Below are 17,569 nucleotides of genomic sequence, written 5' to 3' on the forward strand. Positions count from 1 at the left end.
TGTCTTAAAGGAAGGCAATTTTTTTTTTAATGCTCAAAAGATTAATGGTGGAATGAGTGACAAGAACTGCTTCCAGTGTGTCCCCTTTGGCAAGACTTAAATGGAATAAATCCATATTTTAGAGAAAGGAAATATGATAACTGAGAAAGAACCCTGTCAACTGTACAAGCACAGATAAAAAAATATCTATTTTCTCCTATTTACAGTACACTTTGACTTTATATATTTATCATCGTGTGCATCCAACATCAAAGTTCATATTAAAAATACTGAACACTTAAATATGGCAGGCCATTCATAAAAATAACTTACACATGAGAGCGCAGAGATATGGAATGATCTTTGTATTATTCATCTCACAGCCCGGAGCCATAGTTTGCCCACAATTATGAGATGATAGCAGATGAAAAACTGGGATGGGACTTCACTTTGATTAATGGTGCAGCGCCTCCCTCTCCCTCAAGAGCTGTGTACCCCGCTAACTGTGGATACTCTGGATATTTTAAGAGTGATGTTGTAAAGTCTGAAGGCATTTTGTGGCATAGCAAGTCAGAGCTGTCCAGTAGCTCAGCGCATGTGGTTACTTGAGGACTTATTCCAACAAACTATGTATTGTTCTCAATATTCCACCTTTTAGTTAATTAAATGTGTGTTCATGTGAGTTGAGTCCTTTGTGCGTGATGGCTGTATTTTGTTTTCATTTTTTCAAAGCATGAAATAGATTCACATCGTCAGCCCTTCCTCCACAGTGCTGCGGAGGAGGGTTTGGCTAGTCCACACAGCATTCCGGGATAGAAGAAAAACATGCTCTGGTTTATTGCCATTTCTTTAAACCAATCACAATCTTCTTTGGCGGTGCTAAGCTCCGGACGGAGCAATGCCGCCTCTGCAAAATAGCCTCGGGAAGGAACTTGTTTGGGTGGAACATGTGTACGTTCAAAAGTTGTTTTAGTCGTGCAACAGAAAACTCAGATTGGACAGATAGTCTAGCTAGCTGTCTGGATTTACCCTGCAGAGATCTGAGGAGCAGTTATCCATAGCCCTGTTATATCCATAGGAGTATAACATGCCAACACAAAGAAAGCGGAAGGTGACGGATATCCCGCCAAAATGAGGGACATCTGGCGGAATGTCAACGGAGCAATCCCGAAAGTGGAACGTTGTGGATGTAGAATATGTTTGGTATAATCACAGGTCCAAATGCTACAGGCTGCTAACATGGAAGTTTAATTGCTGCTGTTTTTACATGTTGGTGCACAAAACAATGCAACGGCAATGTCTCTGAATCTTGTCCTCTCCGATGTGACTTCTTTTTACCAGATTGAGCAGAGGCGCCACAGCGAGGGCAGCAACTCCACGTCCTGCGTCTTCATGGTGAACAAGCCGTACGCCCTCACCTGCTCTGTGGTGGCCTTCTACATCCCTCTGGTCCTCATGGTGCTGGCCTACCAGAGGATCTACATCACAGCGCGAGCACACGCGCTGCAGATCAGCATGCTGCAGCGGGCGGGAGGAGCCGCTGCCAGCACGGACTCTGCCGACCATCAACGCAACCACCGCATGCGAACAGAGACCAAGGCAGCAAAGACTCTGTGCATCATTATGGGGTGTTTCTGCCTCTGCTGGGCGCCATTCTTTGTCACAAACGTGGTGGACCCCTTTATAGACTACACAGTGCCAGACAAGCTGTGGGCGGCCTGCTTATGGCTGGGTTACATCAACTCCATGCTGAACCCCATCCTCTACGCCTTCCTCAACAAGTCCTTCCGCCGTGCCTTCCTCATCATCCTGTGCTGCGGGAGGAAGAGGTACCGCAGGTCGTCCATCCTGGGGTCCGGCGCTCCCTGCACAGCCACGCAGATCAATGGCTCCACACATGTACTCAAGTAAGTTCTCTAAATCATTTCAGTGGTCGGGTCTGGTTCCATGTGTATCAGGCAGTGTTGTGGTACTGGAGACTGTTCCCCGCCTCCCTTAACACTCACTCCCAAAGTAAATGTAGGCGACAGGAGAAGATACTCTGGCTGTCTGGGAGATGTAATAACATTTTATTAATTACATTTTGTTTATTATATATTTTTTAAAGAGTGTATTTGCAAAACAACATCTAAAAGAAAACACACAGCAGTGTGTACATTCTGCAACGCAACGCTAACCGACACAACTGGGACCGCTTACATTTTGTATCTGCACTAAGTAAGGAAGCATAAAGAAAGGTAAGTGTGATGCTAGCAAAGCCAGCTAGCAAAAGTTATCAATCTGCCTCTTTACCAAAACTCTCCATGAATCTCTTCACCCCTCACCCAAAGGGATTTAGGGAATATTAGCTATGCATATTAGCTAGTTGGGTATATACTGTATGTTTCAGTCGTTTGGTCTTGTCTCGGTCTCAACCCCTCAAAGTCTCGGTCTTGTCTCGGACTCGATACACTCTGGTCTCGGTACTGACTTGGTCTCGGTTTAGGTGGTCTTGACCACAACACTGGTATCAGGCATAAAACTGTTCTTTGAAAATTACAGAAGAAATTATAATAAAGAAAGAAAAGATAGCAAATACCTTAGGTGATGTGGAGAGATGATCCACAGCTGTTCCTGTTTTAATATTTTTATGTAGTGAAATCATGTTGTTTTGTTATTTCTTGCGGTTTTACTGTCAGAAAAGTCCTATTTGTTGCTTTTTACATCATACTCTTGTGTTAAAAGTAAAATATAGTAGCAAAGATAGAGTGTAGACAATTATTGTCATATTGGAAATATTCTCGGCAAAACTGTCATAATTGTTTGAAAAAAAAAGCAGAATATGAGAACGAAATCGTAATTTTAAGTCTGAATATTTCAAGAATATGTGGAGAAAAATATACCGGCCAAAATGGCATAGGTTGGGGCAGAAAGATGTTTCATCTGTCATAAAGCCTTCTTTATACTGACTTTTCCTATGACAACATAGTTTTTTACTTAAAATATCATGACTTTATTCTCATAATCAGAGCATTGCCTCAAGTAGTAATCTGACAGAATACAGAGGGAAGCATTTATCCTTCCATCAGCCCTGTGTACAGTAATTTAAGGAATGACGTAGTGATACAAATAATTTGTTTTCAGCTGTGATATAAAGGACTTTATCTCAACCCTCGCAGTCCGTTCACTTTCGAACACACAGCCTTGACTCATTGCCCTCCAGACCTATTTCTTAATATAGAACGCATGTTTCACAGAGATAGAGTCTGACATTTAACATGTCATGAACTCAGTCCCAGTCTGGATAGGGCAATCATATCAGTATTCAATAATGATGAATGTAGCACAGCAGCTTATTGTTCATACAGTAGAATCCATGTTCATGTTTGGAAGGTTAAAGAATTGGGCATGTATTACATTCAATTATATCTAGTATAATGTAGTATAGTATCCGACTGCATATGTATGTGACATGTATGAATAATTGACTGTAGAGTATCATAGTAGTCGTAGCATAGGGATGTTACAAAACCATGTGACCCCACTAGGAATTTCAACAGCAGAGCTTTTCTTCTGTTCCATATTCCTCCATCCCTCTTTTTAGGAATCCTTGTAGAGATTCAACAGATGCGTTACAGTAGGTGAACAGATGTATAAAATTCTAAAATAATACATTTGCTTTAGCATTTGCCAGTTGCATCAGAATACAGTGACTCTTGATTAAAATCAAATCAATGTTTTCCATTTCTGCAGTTACCTCCACCTCCACTGTTATGTTTTCGGTTTGGTTTGTCCTCTGTTTGTTGGTTTGCTTCTCTGTCAGCAGGATTACAGAAAACCTAATACCCTGATTTTCATGAAACTGTGTTGGAAGGATGTAGCATGGGCCAAGGAAGAAGAACCCATTACATTTTGGAGTGAATCCGAATAACCAGATGGATACACAAATGATAAATAACTTTTGTTAACATTGGGAGACAGGGCGTCTGTGCTGCATTCATGTGGTTTCGTAATAATCAATCTCCGAGTGCCCTTAGTGCCCAACTTGTGCCCTCTAGTTGAAACTGTGACCAAAGAAAAATAAGTTTTAGTTGGCCATGAGCAAGGTGCCATACCAAAAAGACGGGAAACTTTTCAAACTCCAATTACGCGACACTCAAAACATAATTTGGCAGATTTACCAACCTTGAGACTCAGAATGGAGAGTTTTCATATTCAGGCTGTGAAACAGGTTGCAGTAAAATAAAATGTAATCATTGTTTTGCTTGATTTGCTAAACTCTGTAATGGCTAAGGAACTTTTTGCTGACTTTTGTAGGGCTTTATGTCGACCGAAGTTTCAGAATGAGTGACAAATAAGCAACAAAATGTTGCAATAACCAACAAATGTTTTAAAAAAGTGACAAAAAACACAAAAAACCCACCAAAAACTTTGAAAAAGCAACAAAAATGACTCCAAAAAAGCAACATGCAATAATACAGTCAAAAATATTTGACTATATGTATTTAAAAGCATGTCAATAAAATCTTCATGTCTGGCCCTAGATGCGATTGGTTTTTCACCCCCGAATACACAGAGTCAGCCGAACTAAACGTGTGGACGCGTTCTTAATCTGGCTCAAAAAGTGGCAAAAGCACTGTGACTGTTTAGTCAGCAGTCATAAGACCTCATCTATGGAGTGAGTATACAGTATCTCTGTGGCAGGTTAATTCAGTGTTCTTCCCCTGTTGTGTGTATTTCTGGCGTTGCACTAGTCCTACCATTTCCAGCAGTTCTTCTGACTGTGAGAAAGAAAAGATAATCTACAACAATTATGTAATTAATGTAAATATAGACCGGAGACAGACTTCCATTGCTGGAGACTGTTGAAGTGTTTGGAGAAAAAAATGTCATCATTGTTCAGAAACCAAACATGGTCTGAAATTCTGAGTGATTCTATGTAGATTTATGTAAAATGTGAAACCAGTCTGAGACACACTAAGGTAGCGTGTATGAAGAGGAATATTTTCATATGTTTAGTGAAGGTATTCTACCTCTAATTCCTCTGACAGTAAGGCTTAATTTTTTTAACAAAACTGCAGTGGGACAAAAGGTTTCAAAGTTCAAAGTTTCGCATAGTGTCACATTCATTGTAGCTGGCAGCCTTTTCAGTGTGAATCAGTCACTTTTTTAGTAACCTTATCATTCTGCAGAAGCACTTTCAGTAGGTCCCAATTTCTTACTTTCTCATCCAGTGCACTTGAAAAAGGTCAGATATAATTTAACTTTCCTTCGCGTCAGCTTGCAATGACTTCTTCTAAGAAGGAACAGTGCCTTTGAGACTTTGGACAACAGCAATGACAATTGACACACTTGCAAATGACATGTTCTCCACACACACACCGAGACATCACTGGGACAGGGTGTAATCAATGAAGTTATTAAGTTATTGATGATTTGAATTGTGAATGAATTATATTTCCTTTTTGTATACGGTCATGGCTACTGTAGGCCTGAAATCGCAGATGTATGCATTGTAAAGTTCACAGTTCTGACCAAAGAAATGATTTGGCAGAAATGTTATAAAGCCAATATCAAAGCATATGTAAAATGCTTAAAATAAGACTTTATTAAGTAGTACATGAACCTGATCCTCCAGCACACTGAAGATCCTTTGAGACTCGTGTTTGAGCTTCATACAACAATTAGTTTGAGTGATTGTGTGGAAAACCATATGGGGCGATGTCTGCTAGCTGTTGTAATATCGACGCAGCAGATGTACCATTTTCATTCAAAATGGTGTTGACATCCTGAGACATTACGGAGCTGGAACTCATTGTAAGAAATCAATGAGAGTGTTTATAACAACACCGAAGCCCTGACCAATTAATGTCCGCTCTCCCGACATGACATGCGGCGCTTTCATTCCCTCTCTGACATTTCTGGACTACCTCCAGAGAATTGTTACTGTGGATTGAAAGCAAGCTATTATTGTGAGTCCGTCCATATGGAAGTCATCTGTGCACTCAATATTTTTCACTCAGAAGTGAGCACTACTTAAAAACTCACCCAGGAATAGTAATACCATGAGACCACCAGTGACTTTTAGTTTTATTGTCTATGGGTTTTCTGTGTTCTTAATCGTGAATTCTACCGCAAATGAACAAATATATTAAACCAAAAACAGGCGCTTTTTTTTCATCCTCTTCCAGGTTGAAGTTAAAAAATAGATTAGAAGATTATCAAAAATGAACCCTTGTTGACATTGGATTTACTTCCTCATGCGGCTGTATATGTTCAAATACTTAAAAAAACATGTTTTTATTTTATACTGAGCAAATTAAAACCGAACATATAAAAAAGTTTTACAGTGGCAATCCTTCTCTTTCCTACAAACACGTACATGGCTTTCACATTTGATAAATTTGACAAAAGTCCTGAAATTATAAAGCACTGTTATTACATTTCATGTTTTAAACATTGTGTGGGCTATGTACAAACGAATATGTTTGTTTTGTTTGCCAAAAAGTTATGTATTGTTAGTTATACCTGTTAGGGAGGCCCAGGGTCTCCAGGACTCCAAAATGATTTTGGGTGCAAATAAAGGAGGTTCATCTAGGTGCTCAGCATGTACGCAAGCACGAGTCATGTGTGTAAATGCTTTATACATTCGACAAAATAAAAAAATATATATACAGAATAACCTTTGACAAATTGCTATATCAACAGTTGACCTTAAAACTGTAAACCAAAGGAAAAAGCATGAGTACAAGAACATTTGTGGCATCTTTTCTTGTTTTTTCACCTCTTAATTTGTTCATAATTCTTATTTGGGTCAATGTATTGATCTTTTAATCTGTTTTGTATTGGCATCATAAATCACAGTGTGAACATGGATTTGGAATAGTTTTAAGCAATATTAAAAAAAAAGAATGTTGTGCAGCGATTGAGATTTTAGCCTGCAGGACTGCAGTGTCAATAAAGCTCTTTAGAGGATACTATCTTAGACACCAATGGCACAATACCCCCGACTGACTGCCATCATTAGCTGCAGTGCATGTTATGGGTTTTCAACAAATGTAATACCACGTTTTACATGATAAACGTCATTAGAAGTTGTGTTTCCTACCTGGTGACGCACTACATATTGAGTGTGTGCTTTTGATAGGAACTCCACCGTGCGCTGACACCTCTGGACATCAGAGGTTTGTGGCTTCATGCTGGAAGACATCTATTAGTCTGATTTGGTCTCCCTGGAAAGCTGGAAACCAGAAATGTGGGCTGTTCATAAGCTCCACAGGACATCGTTCACTGTTCACATCATCACATCTTTGGGCTTCTCTATGTTTATAGCTACAGTGGATATACATGTTACCAGGGCTTTAAATTGACACCCGCCAACCCGCCAAATACCGGTAAAAATTAACTTTTTAACTGAAAAATGTACTAGACAGTTTGGCCGGTGATAAATAACACGGCGTGTGTTTGAATGCCGGCTGCTGAAATGTTTCCAGATTGGTTTTCCACAAAGACATTTGGGCAGTTTTGTGTGTGTTTGGCTTGGAAACGTAATCTTTATCTGGCAAAGCTGCTTGTAGTTCTATTCCATTACCCATGAACACCATGGCGTGACGTGTCATACAATTGTTGGCTACGCAACTAGCGTGCGGTATGGATGAAATAAGTTATTAAGTTATTAAAATTTGTTGAAATCAGTAAAAATGTGGCTAATGGAAAATCTGAATGGCTGGTGAATTTAAAAATGCACTAGCCATGTTTGCTGGTGATTAAAACAAGTTAATTTAAAGCCCTGCTTGTGACACTCATACACCTGGTAGATTGGCACCGAACTGGGTTAGGAGGTTCAGGGTTTGGACCTGTCAAACTAAAAATATTCCAGGCTTTTGATGGATGACATCATTCTAACACGTATATATCCAACAACAAAAACGATTCAACAGCACAAGGACGTGAAGGCAGCCAGCTGCAAGTGACAATTAAAGTGATATATTACTCTGTCTACATGTGAGATATGATTTATGACTAATGTTTGCTTCCCTCCGGTCCTCATGTCTCAGTAATGGTAAAACCATGTATAGATTTCCAGTGGACCCTGGACCTGAATAATTATCAGTAGCAGGCAGATAGCAGATGGGCTACAATTTTCCAGCCTGAGGTAACTGACGTGGGAAGATAGATTTATTTATTTGATTAGGGCAATGCACATTAATCAACATTTCTGTAAATGCGCCAGTGTTAGCCAGTTGGCTAATTTTCAACTGTAGTCCTAGCTGCATGCATGTCTTTATGGTGGGAAGAAACCAGAGCACCCAGAGGAAACATGCAAACTCCACACAGAAAGGTCTGGGACGAACCCTGAACCTTCTTGCTGAGCGGCAGAAGTGCTAACCACTGAGCCACCGTGCACATAACTTGTGTGGGAGATGCTTATGTTGTTGCTGTTCCTGATTGGTTGCTGATTGAGATTGATAAAGGCATATATAAAATAAAAAAACAGTACGTATTGGATATGTATCATCAAATTGCAGGATAACTTAATTTTGACTTACAGCTTTAGTGTGTAACTTTTTTATATTAATGAACGTCTGTTACTTTCAAGCCATTGCCAAATGAGTTGATACAAAGCTAATCTCTGTAGTTCTAAGTATGTTCAGAAAAACAGTCAACTTCCGCGCACAGAAAATCAAAGCGAAGATAATGACCTCTTCTGAAGAGTCCGTCATGTTTTTTTAATCCTCCGTGTCCTCCTTGGCTACTAGTAACTGCGTGGAGGAGGGGTGGGGGGCGAGGGCAGTGTACGATCACGGAAGGCTTGTATCATGTGGAAGAGACATTTTGTCATTACTTAGAATTCCTCATGGGGGAGACAGAAACTACTCACTATAGCTTTAATTTGTTCTAAGACGTAAACCAACTTCTGATGACTTGCTGATCACGGTGTAGAGCACAGTAGTGTACTCAATAGGGGTGTGACTCTTCACTGGTCTCACCATTTGATTATGATTATCCTGTCAATGATTCGAATCGATTAATTATAACAATGCACGGTGCGTCACCACCTCGATACTATTATATATTGCCTAACGTGGTTTTCATCAACTAATTAAAGCAGTCAGATATGTTTTTATTGTATCTGCTCTTAACACTTCCTTAATGTGGCAGAGTCTGAACACAGTAGACAACAGCGACCGGAAAATCAACAAGTCATTAGGCAATAATCGATTATGGTCTGTCACCGCATGGATGCAGAATCGTCCACGTCCGAATCACCTCGCATCGATGCAGTGGTTAATTTCAACACCTCAAGAACTCAAGTCCATCAAAATTAAACAAGTGTGACGCGCCCTCTGCTTGGTTCATCTGCTGTTTCTGTGCTCACTGTCTCGCTGATTACATTCCCAATTAGGTCTGCAGATCTGGAGAGAAAGAGAGAAAGCGAGCTCAGAAAAAGCAGAGATCTAAGGGAACCCCGGCAGTAACCTAACACTTAACCAAATTAACCATGGACATAATTCTACCCATTTTAACAACCAATTGTACTCTGATTAATTAGACAAAGGTATCAATATCCTTGGCCTCTCCAACAAGGCCACTCTGCACACACAATACCTCTCTTTATGCACCAAAACCTTTAGGCCATCTTGCCGTTGGGTACAAAAAGGAATTGATCAATTAGTAATGTGTCTTTGCAAAATGGTATATACAGGGTGTGCTTTGCCAGGGGGGATGCGTGGGATTTCCTCTTTCTGGTCTACATGTCCCTGCCTTTGCTGAATTATTTTTATCCCCGGTGGGGACAAAATAGACCATATATGACAGTTAAGTTTATTGAATTGAATTGAAATTGAATAAACTTTATTAATCCCGATAGGGAAACTGGTTTGCCACCAACCATACAGCAATCGAACACAATACACAACTAAAAAACAAATAAACAAACAAATAATTCTGGACTAGTAGACCAATAGACCGTGATAAGGAGACAATAAATAAATAAATAAATTATAAAAGACAAAAATAATATCCAACGGTTAACAGTGTAGGTTATAAAATCTAACCGCAGCGGGAACAAAAGACCTTCTCATGCGCTCACTAGAGCACCGAGGCATTACCAATCGCTCACTGAAAGAGCTTCGGAGTCCTTTGAACAGAGGGTGTAATGGATGGCCTTCAAAAAGCAGGACAATTTTTAGTTTTGAACTAATCCTCTTCTCTACAGTAACCTCCAGTACATCCTGGTTAAGACCAATAACTGAACCAGCTCTCTTGATTAACTTGTTTATCCTATTTTTGTCCTCAACAGATATACTGCCTCCCCAGCACAGTACAGCATAAAAAAGAACACTAGCCAAAATCCCTTGATAAAAAACATTTAAGAGCTTTGTGCTGATGTTGAATGATCTAAGTTTTCTCAAAAAGAACAATCTCGACTGAGCCTTCTTCATTAGGACATTCGTATTCTCCTTCCAGTTTAATTTTTCGTCCAGGTATATACCTAAGAATTTATATGACTGCACAATTTCAATCAACTGCCCATTAATTGTAACTGGAAGGACCTTCTCTTTTTTCTTCCTAAAATCAATAAGAAGTTCTTTGGTCTTTCCTACGTTCAGTTTCATAAAGTTAGACTCACACCAGGTGTAAAAAAACTGCACCTCTCTTCTGTAGGCAAGATCATCACCCTGATTAAGGAGACCCACTAAAGCAGTGTCATCCGAGAATTTTTGTACCCAACAAGATGGCTGACTATGCCTGTAGTCAGCAGTATAGGCACAGGAATGACTTGTTATGTTTAGTAGAACGATTGGATTAATACACTCCCAAGGAACAAACAAGCGCTTCTTTGTTGAAAGTATTTTGTTTTAGCTGCAAAGTAAACGCCGCTCCTCGGCTTGAAAGCGCTGTGTTTTATGTTGAGACCACATAGTGCTATTTCATTTTGAGATTATTTTTCATTGTATATTGAAGTACATAAATAAGTGTTTTGGCATGGCTGGCCGAGTGGCACTATGGTGGTATTGAAAGGGGGATTTAATTATTGCATGTTTTGTTTTGTTGTGCATGATCAATTAACATCCCCCCTGCTTTTTTTTCACAAAACGCAACCTGGATATACAGTATATATATATATATATATATTGCAAAAATTGCGGGAACTCGCAAAAATTGCGGTTTGATGAAAAAGAGAAAAAAAGTGATTCCCCCAACACCCTGCTTTTCGGTGATGTTCACGTCGCGTAATTACGTCACTTCATAACATTCCCATGGCAACAGGGGAAAATGGCTGCTCTTGTGTGAAGTAAACGCAACATATTTCAACTTGTTATATTTGAAAAAAATGCGGCCCCTGCATAAATATGCGAACTTTGGCTGATTATGCATTGAATTATGCGATCGCATAATCGCGTTTTTCTGGAGGGACTGATACATAAATATATATATAACATAGAACATAGATAAAAATATGTAAAAACATATAATAATAGTAGGTGAATTGTTAAAAAGAAAAAATGGAAAACATTGAATATCCATTTTTTAAACAAAACGTTTGAAACAAAAAGTTCCAAACTCTGTCAATCTCATTTTTTTTTAAACTGTATCTATTTCACCTCCTTATATTGAACTCTGTAACTCTCTCTAACATGAAAAATACACGTGTTGAGTTAGAACAGAAGCTTTTCTTCTGTCATGGAGCGCTCTTAACACGTGTGGTTTGTGCATGACAGCAGCGAGGCCTGAGCTCTAAATATATCCTACAAATTGGTGAGTGATAACTACAGTTCATTTCAGATGGCACTCATAAAGCTCTAAAAACAAACACCACCAGAGAACTCTCACCTTAGCTGTAAGATTTTTTCTCTGATTAATGCACAGAGGTAGCCTGACAAGCCAGACCCACATCCAGATGTAGGGGGAGTCTAGATTTCTAGGCTAGCACAGAGGCCAAGTTATTATTTGTCAGCCGGCCTGGAAGTGTTACACGTGACTTCTTAGTGACATTTATTTTCCGCTGGAATGGCAGCAGATGCATAAATACTTAATCAGGAAATTAGTTTTATGTCATGCAAATACTCATACACACCAACCCACTAGACAACCTGAAGACATTGTGAATAGTTTAGCAGTTTACTTTGGCTGGAAATGAATTTAGCCACAAGGCACACACATAAGCACTGCTCTCTGCTGGTTTATTTCAATCCGTTTTTACCATTTCCTCCTTTGAACTGATATACTTTGACAGTTCAAACAGGAATTAGTGAGGTAATCAGATTGTGGTAATCATCCGTCCGTCCGTTGGTTGTATTTGTTGTCTCTGTTAATGGCTGTAGAGTTTCTGTGCTGCAGAGATAACATGTCAATCAAAACAGTGTGGGTGGGACTATGGCATCTTCCATTCATTTATTTTCTTTAATTTTGTCTGAAGTAATACCAGTCTCTTGGTGTTCTCTTTAACTGGATACATTACTTTATGTAGCACTTTGAAGAACCTAAGATCTAGAGTTGTTTTCACAGTGGGTTGCAACCTTTGAGGCTGGATGCCCTTCAAATTGAAGCTATAAGTCCTCAGCACATGTTGCACATATCTATAGTTAAGGTCATTATCACAAGTATTGACTACTTATGTCTGAATGTATACATGCATAAACACATAATTCAAATGATGAATGTGGATGAAAGTGGGAAAAAAGAAACATATGTTATTTGATTCACCCAAAATGTCTCCATTCACAGCCAAACTAAGCTGATATGAACCTTCGCTTATCCCCTCAATCCCCTTTTTTTTTTCGTTGAGTTGCAGTGGAAGAATAGTAACACACTAAAATCAACCCATCACATTTGGTGTCACATTTTTATAGCTCTGGGTACCCCTTTGCCATCATTTTTCAACGTGCAGGGTCTGCTTAGGTTAACGCAACAGAACTGCTTATATGGGGGCAGCGGTGGCTCAGTATGTATGGACTTGGCTTGGGAACCAGAGGGTTGCCAGTTCAAGTCCCAGCATAGACCGAGTTCAGACTGTGGATTGGTAGCTGGAGAGGCGCCAGTTCACATCCTGGGCACTGCTGAGGTGCCCTTGAGCAGCCTTTCATGGGCAGCCCCCTACCCATTAGTGCATGTATAGGGCTGTGTGTGTATTCCGGGTCTGTGTGTAAATCCCCCCCGTCACTTACATTGAATGGATCTCTCATGAACAAGAAGAATGATTCCAGCAAGACAAACCTGTTTCAATTTTCACTTGGACATGTGACTAAAAGAGCAATTTAAGTTACACCCACCTATTCAGTTTTTAACAGCCAGCCCTGCATCCCACTGGGGAATTTTATGGGCACAACCCTGTTTTTTATAACCTTTATACTACGGTCCATTACAGCGAGGCCATGCAGCCTGACTGAGGTAATGCAGGGGTTCAGCATTGACTCGGGTAATGGCTTTTAAAATTCCAGGAGTATGTCATCTTCGCCTGAGACTGCTTCTTTGACTGATACAGTACAGGAAAAGCTCAGGAGCAAGACCCAAGGTGGGATTAAGTGACATGTCAGAGTCACACACTGTGTTGAATTCAGGTCATTATCCAAAGGAAGTGATGGCGGATATTTCTGGTCATCCATCTCCTACGAGTCACAGGTATGACCTCATACTGTGATGGTCAGGGTGATCTGGAGAGTGGTGCGTCTATGTGTGGGCGAGCACACAGTAGGAACAAAAATACAACTAGACTGCATCACGTAATTTAACTAACACAATGGCTGTACAAGGACATGCCGTACCACGGCTCATTCGGCTGTTACATTCTGGGTAATGGTCCAGTTATACAATTTACACTGATTGGAGTTTGTTGCTGACCTTCAGCGGCCTCTCGGTGGCCTCTGTTTGCTCCTCTGAGCTAATGATTGGCTGCGGAAGGGTCAGATGTCACGACTTGCTTGTTTCGTTGACACAATCTCCTAACAAATGTGGGCGATGATGAGGCCTTTTGTTGCAGTTTTTTGTACAACTGTGAATGTGATTGAAACAGCTGGAGAGTCTGGAGGCAAAATGAGATAGCTGCAATCTGAGAAAAAAAGCCACTGATGTATTCTAAAAAAGATTTCAGCATAAAAAGTAATTATGTTTTTTTTTTAGATGATAGCAGATGAATTGTTTTATGAGTCGACAAGTAGATGTAACAAGGCTAAAGAATTTGTAATCACAAAATCTCAAGTACTGAGGAGTCCTAACCTTTATTTGTTGTTACAGCAATATAACAATTTAAAAGATAATCTACAAAGTGTCCAAAACACATGAATAAATGACTGAATTGATAAATTGTAAATTGATTTCTCTAAAAGTGCTCATTAAATTGTGGATATTCCGTTTCAGGCAAATTTATGAAGAGAAGCAATATAATTTAAATGAACCAATTAAACAGAAATTAAAACACTTTGCATAAAATTAGCCCCACTCTCTTCAGACACGTCTGTCAAACATCCTCATTTTGAAATCCAGTTATCACAACAGCAATTACCATAGTTGGGCCTTAGCGCCCCTTTTACTACAAGAGCCCAAGTTAAAGGCTAATTTCAACCTGGACCCCATTTTTGTTTTCAACCTGGACTCCATTTCCCCATGCATTTGTGTTTAATAGACTGATGTGACCAAAAATCTTTGAAATCAGTCCAGTATGAGACAGATCGCAATGACGGGCCAGCACGAACGGGACTGCAAATGTGACCTAATGGGATAATTATGCAGTCTCCATTTTTATCTACTAAAAGTGATTTGATTTTTTTTGCTCATTACAAGCTCAACATTATCGATTTCACGAGGTGACTTCATGTCCAAAGACAGCTGTGTGGAGAGTGGAAAGTGAGTCGGGAAAAGGAATTCTGGAAGTCTGTTGTTTTAGAGTAGGCCGAAATTACCCTTTAAAATTGCAGATACGTTTACAGCAGACTATCTGAGAAAGGGTTTTCACAGTTAGTTGAAAGAATTTGTTTTAAAATGTATCAGACAAGTCAAGAAGTCTGATGGAATGTGCTCGATCATGTAAAAGCGCCTATTGTTTTTACATGTGTATCTAATTTAGATACAAGAAGCTGCTAATGTTGATGCCAGGTCTAAATTAACATGTAAATGAACACATTGTGAATCAGCCAGACCGCTTGTGGACATGTCTGTATGTGCAGAATATTCAACAGTGGGAGTGCAAAGAGAAGCTGCTGCAAACTTCTTTAAAATATTTTTTTTTAACGGTAACTATAAAAGAGTTTCAGACAAATAAGCGGCTACTACAATTTACCCAAGAACAACTTGGTAATGAGCACATAACTCATTCCAAGCCTGAGTTTCAAATTAAAAAACACTTGCGGTGGAGCCCACATAGTTTTATTTTTATTTTTCTAAGTATAACCTATTACGTTTTGCTGGGAAAAAAAGTTTTAATGATGTTATGTAGTAATTTGGTATTTAAGAGCTATCAGGGAAATGTATCATTATCTCCCAGCTTTAATACTTCCATACCACGTTGCAATGCAAAAGGCAGGAAGTGTAAAGAATAAATCAAATTAGTTATACCCCGTGAAAGTTCTTACAACACCTCATTTCGGAATATTCTTTACAGCTACAAAGAAAAGATGTTTTAGCCATGGTTTGAATTATTAAGACCAAGAAAAGTGTATAAACATATACACTGTTGAAGATATGCGTCCCCTGATGAAAAACTAAGGTTAAAACAAGGCTGGATCAAGTGGCTTGAGAGCTCAGCATGAACACAAGACAATCTGGCAAAGGCTTGAGGGAGACAGATGATTGTTTGCAGGTAGTCTATAGGGCTGGTATCGTTCAAAAATGTTCAGTACCGGTACCGATACCAACACTGTGACTTCCATACCAGTTCCTAAACGATACTTTTTTCGATACCAATTTTATAAAACAAAAAGAAATTACAACATTACACATTACGGCACAAATCTTTTTATTTATTTTTCAGCTCCTACTATGTGAGCCCTGTCTCTGCGTAACGTAGAGTTTTTCCTGCCTGCCTCTGCGACGTATTAGATCTTGGTAGAAGCATGCTGCGTGCTTATTGGCTCACTGACGATGATGCAATTTAGTCAGGCTGTGACAATAAGGGAGGATCAATGACTCAAATACGTGTGTGACATTTGCACAATAAAAGACAGTTTGTTGTGATACTTGAACACTGTAAAAATACCAGACAATAAAGATACAACATGATCAAGAAAGAGTCCCATCTGCACTGTGTGATTGACAGGTGATTTCTGGTGCACGGCAAATGACAATACAATATAGCAGTGAAACGAGTAAAATAGAACCACTGATGTGTAGAGTTCCTTTGGCTGTAGAGAAATCGTGGTCAACCTGCTGTAAATCACACTCAGACATTGAGTGTGAAGAGCAGCTGTTTGGTTAACATACAGGTTGAACATGATGTATCAGCCTGTTAACAGTGGCCAAGTAAAGCATGACACATAATACTTTTATCCTCCAAAGCATATAAACACACTCCATTAGACACACACACACACACACACACACACACACACACAGTGAGTGTTTATAGTCTCATTGGAGTCATATTTCTGAAGGCTGTCAGTGCCGAGAGAACAAACTGTTTTCAAGAAGCAATTCTTCACTGCCAGAGGAGAGAAGAGGAGAGGAGATGAGAGGAGAGGATTGGAAGAATGAAAATGGGTAAAGGAAGGAGAGAAGAGAAAGAAGACAATATGAGAGAAAGGAGAGAAGGTTAGGAAAAGAAAAAGGGTTTAAGACTAAAGTTGAGAGGAGAAAATAAAAAAAGGGAAAGAATAGGACGGAAGATTAAGAAAGGAGGGGCAATAAGGGGAGAAGAAAAACAGAAGGATAAGAAAGTAAGGACGAGATAAGAGGGAGGCTAAAGATAAAAAAAAGAGCATTTAAGAGGAGGAGAGAGGAAAGGAAATAAGTAAGGAGAGGCAAAAAGGAGATAAAAAGGAAATTAAATATTGGATGGGATGAAAGGAAAAAAGGACGAGACTGTTAAGACAAAAGCAAAAAAAAAGTAGAAATGTAGAAAGGTGGGGAGGGAAAAAGAGGGGAGACAAAAGGCGGAAGAGGAGGGAGAGAGGACAGGAGAGGGATTGGACAATGAAGAAAAAGGAGCAAATTAAAACAAAGAGAGGCAAAGGAAATGAGATGGAGATGAGAAAGTGTGAGAAGAAAAAGAAAGCAGAGTGTAATATCAGAGACCTTATATTTGTATTGGATCTTTCTGTCTGCGTTCCTGCAAATGACAGAGAACATGATTCATATCGGCGCGTTTTAGAGTCTTGACTTAATAGGCTACTTCCATCATTTGTGACATGCTGCTGTACCAACGGAAGGCTCGCACCACCTGCGGTGAGCAGAGAAAACACAGACAGCTTTCACCACGTGGACTCGTGTCGATGCTATGCACACTGAAGCTTTGGATTCAGCTGATCTGCAATAAAACACTGAGGTGGTTAAAACCACACGACAGTAAAGTGTTTTCAACTGTGCTTTTAATGGGGGGGGGGGGAATCCATCCAGCATCAATGCTGTTTTGAGTGAGATATGGTTTCTGAATGTGTCCTGCCTTCAGTCTCCTGGT

General features: G+C 39.6%; 1 protein-coding gene across 1 annotated transcript in view; it reads left to right on the forward strand.

The window, feature by feature from the left end:
* The window catches only part of htr4 (5-hydroxytryptamine receptor 4), a 151,270-nt gene that overhangs the window by 89,298 nt on the left and 44,403 nt on the right, over positions 1 to 17,569 (forward strand). The window contains exon 6 of the mRNA XM_028589676.1: positions 1,321 to 1,886. Within this exon, the coding sequence (XP_028445477.1) occupies positions 1,321 to 1,886 (566 nt within the window). The remainder of the gene's footprint in view (positions 1 to 1,320; positions 1,887 to 17,569) is intronic.

Source organism: Perca flavescens, chromosome 10 (genome assembly GCF_004354835.1).
Source record: "Perca flavescens isolate YP-PL-M2 chromosome 10, PFLA_1.0, whole genome shotgun sequence".
NCBI lineage: Eukaryota > Metazoa > Chordata > Actinopteri > Perciformes > Percidae > Perca > Perca flavescens.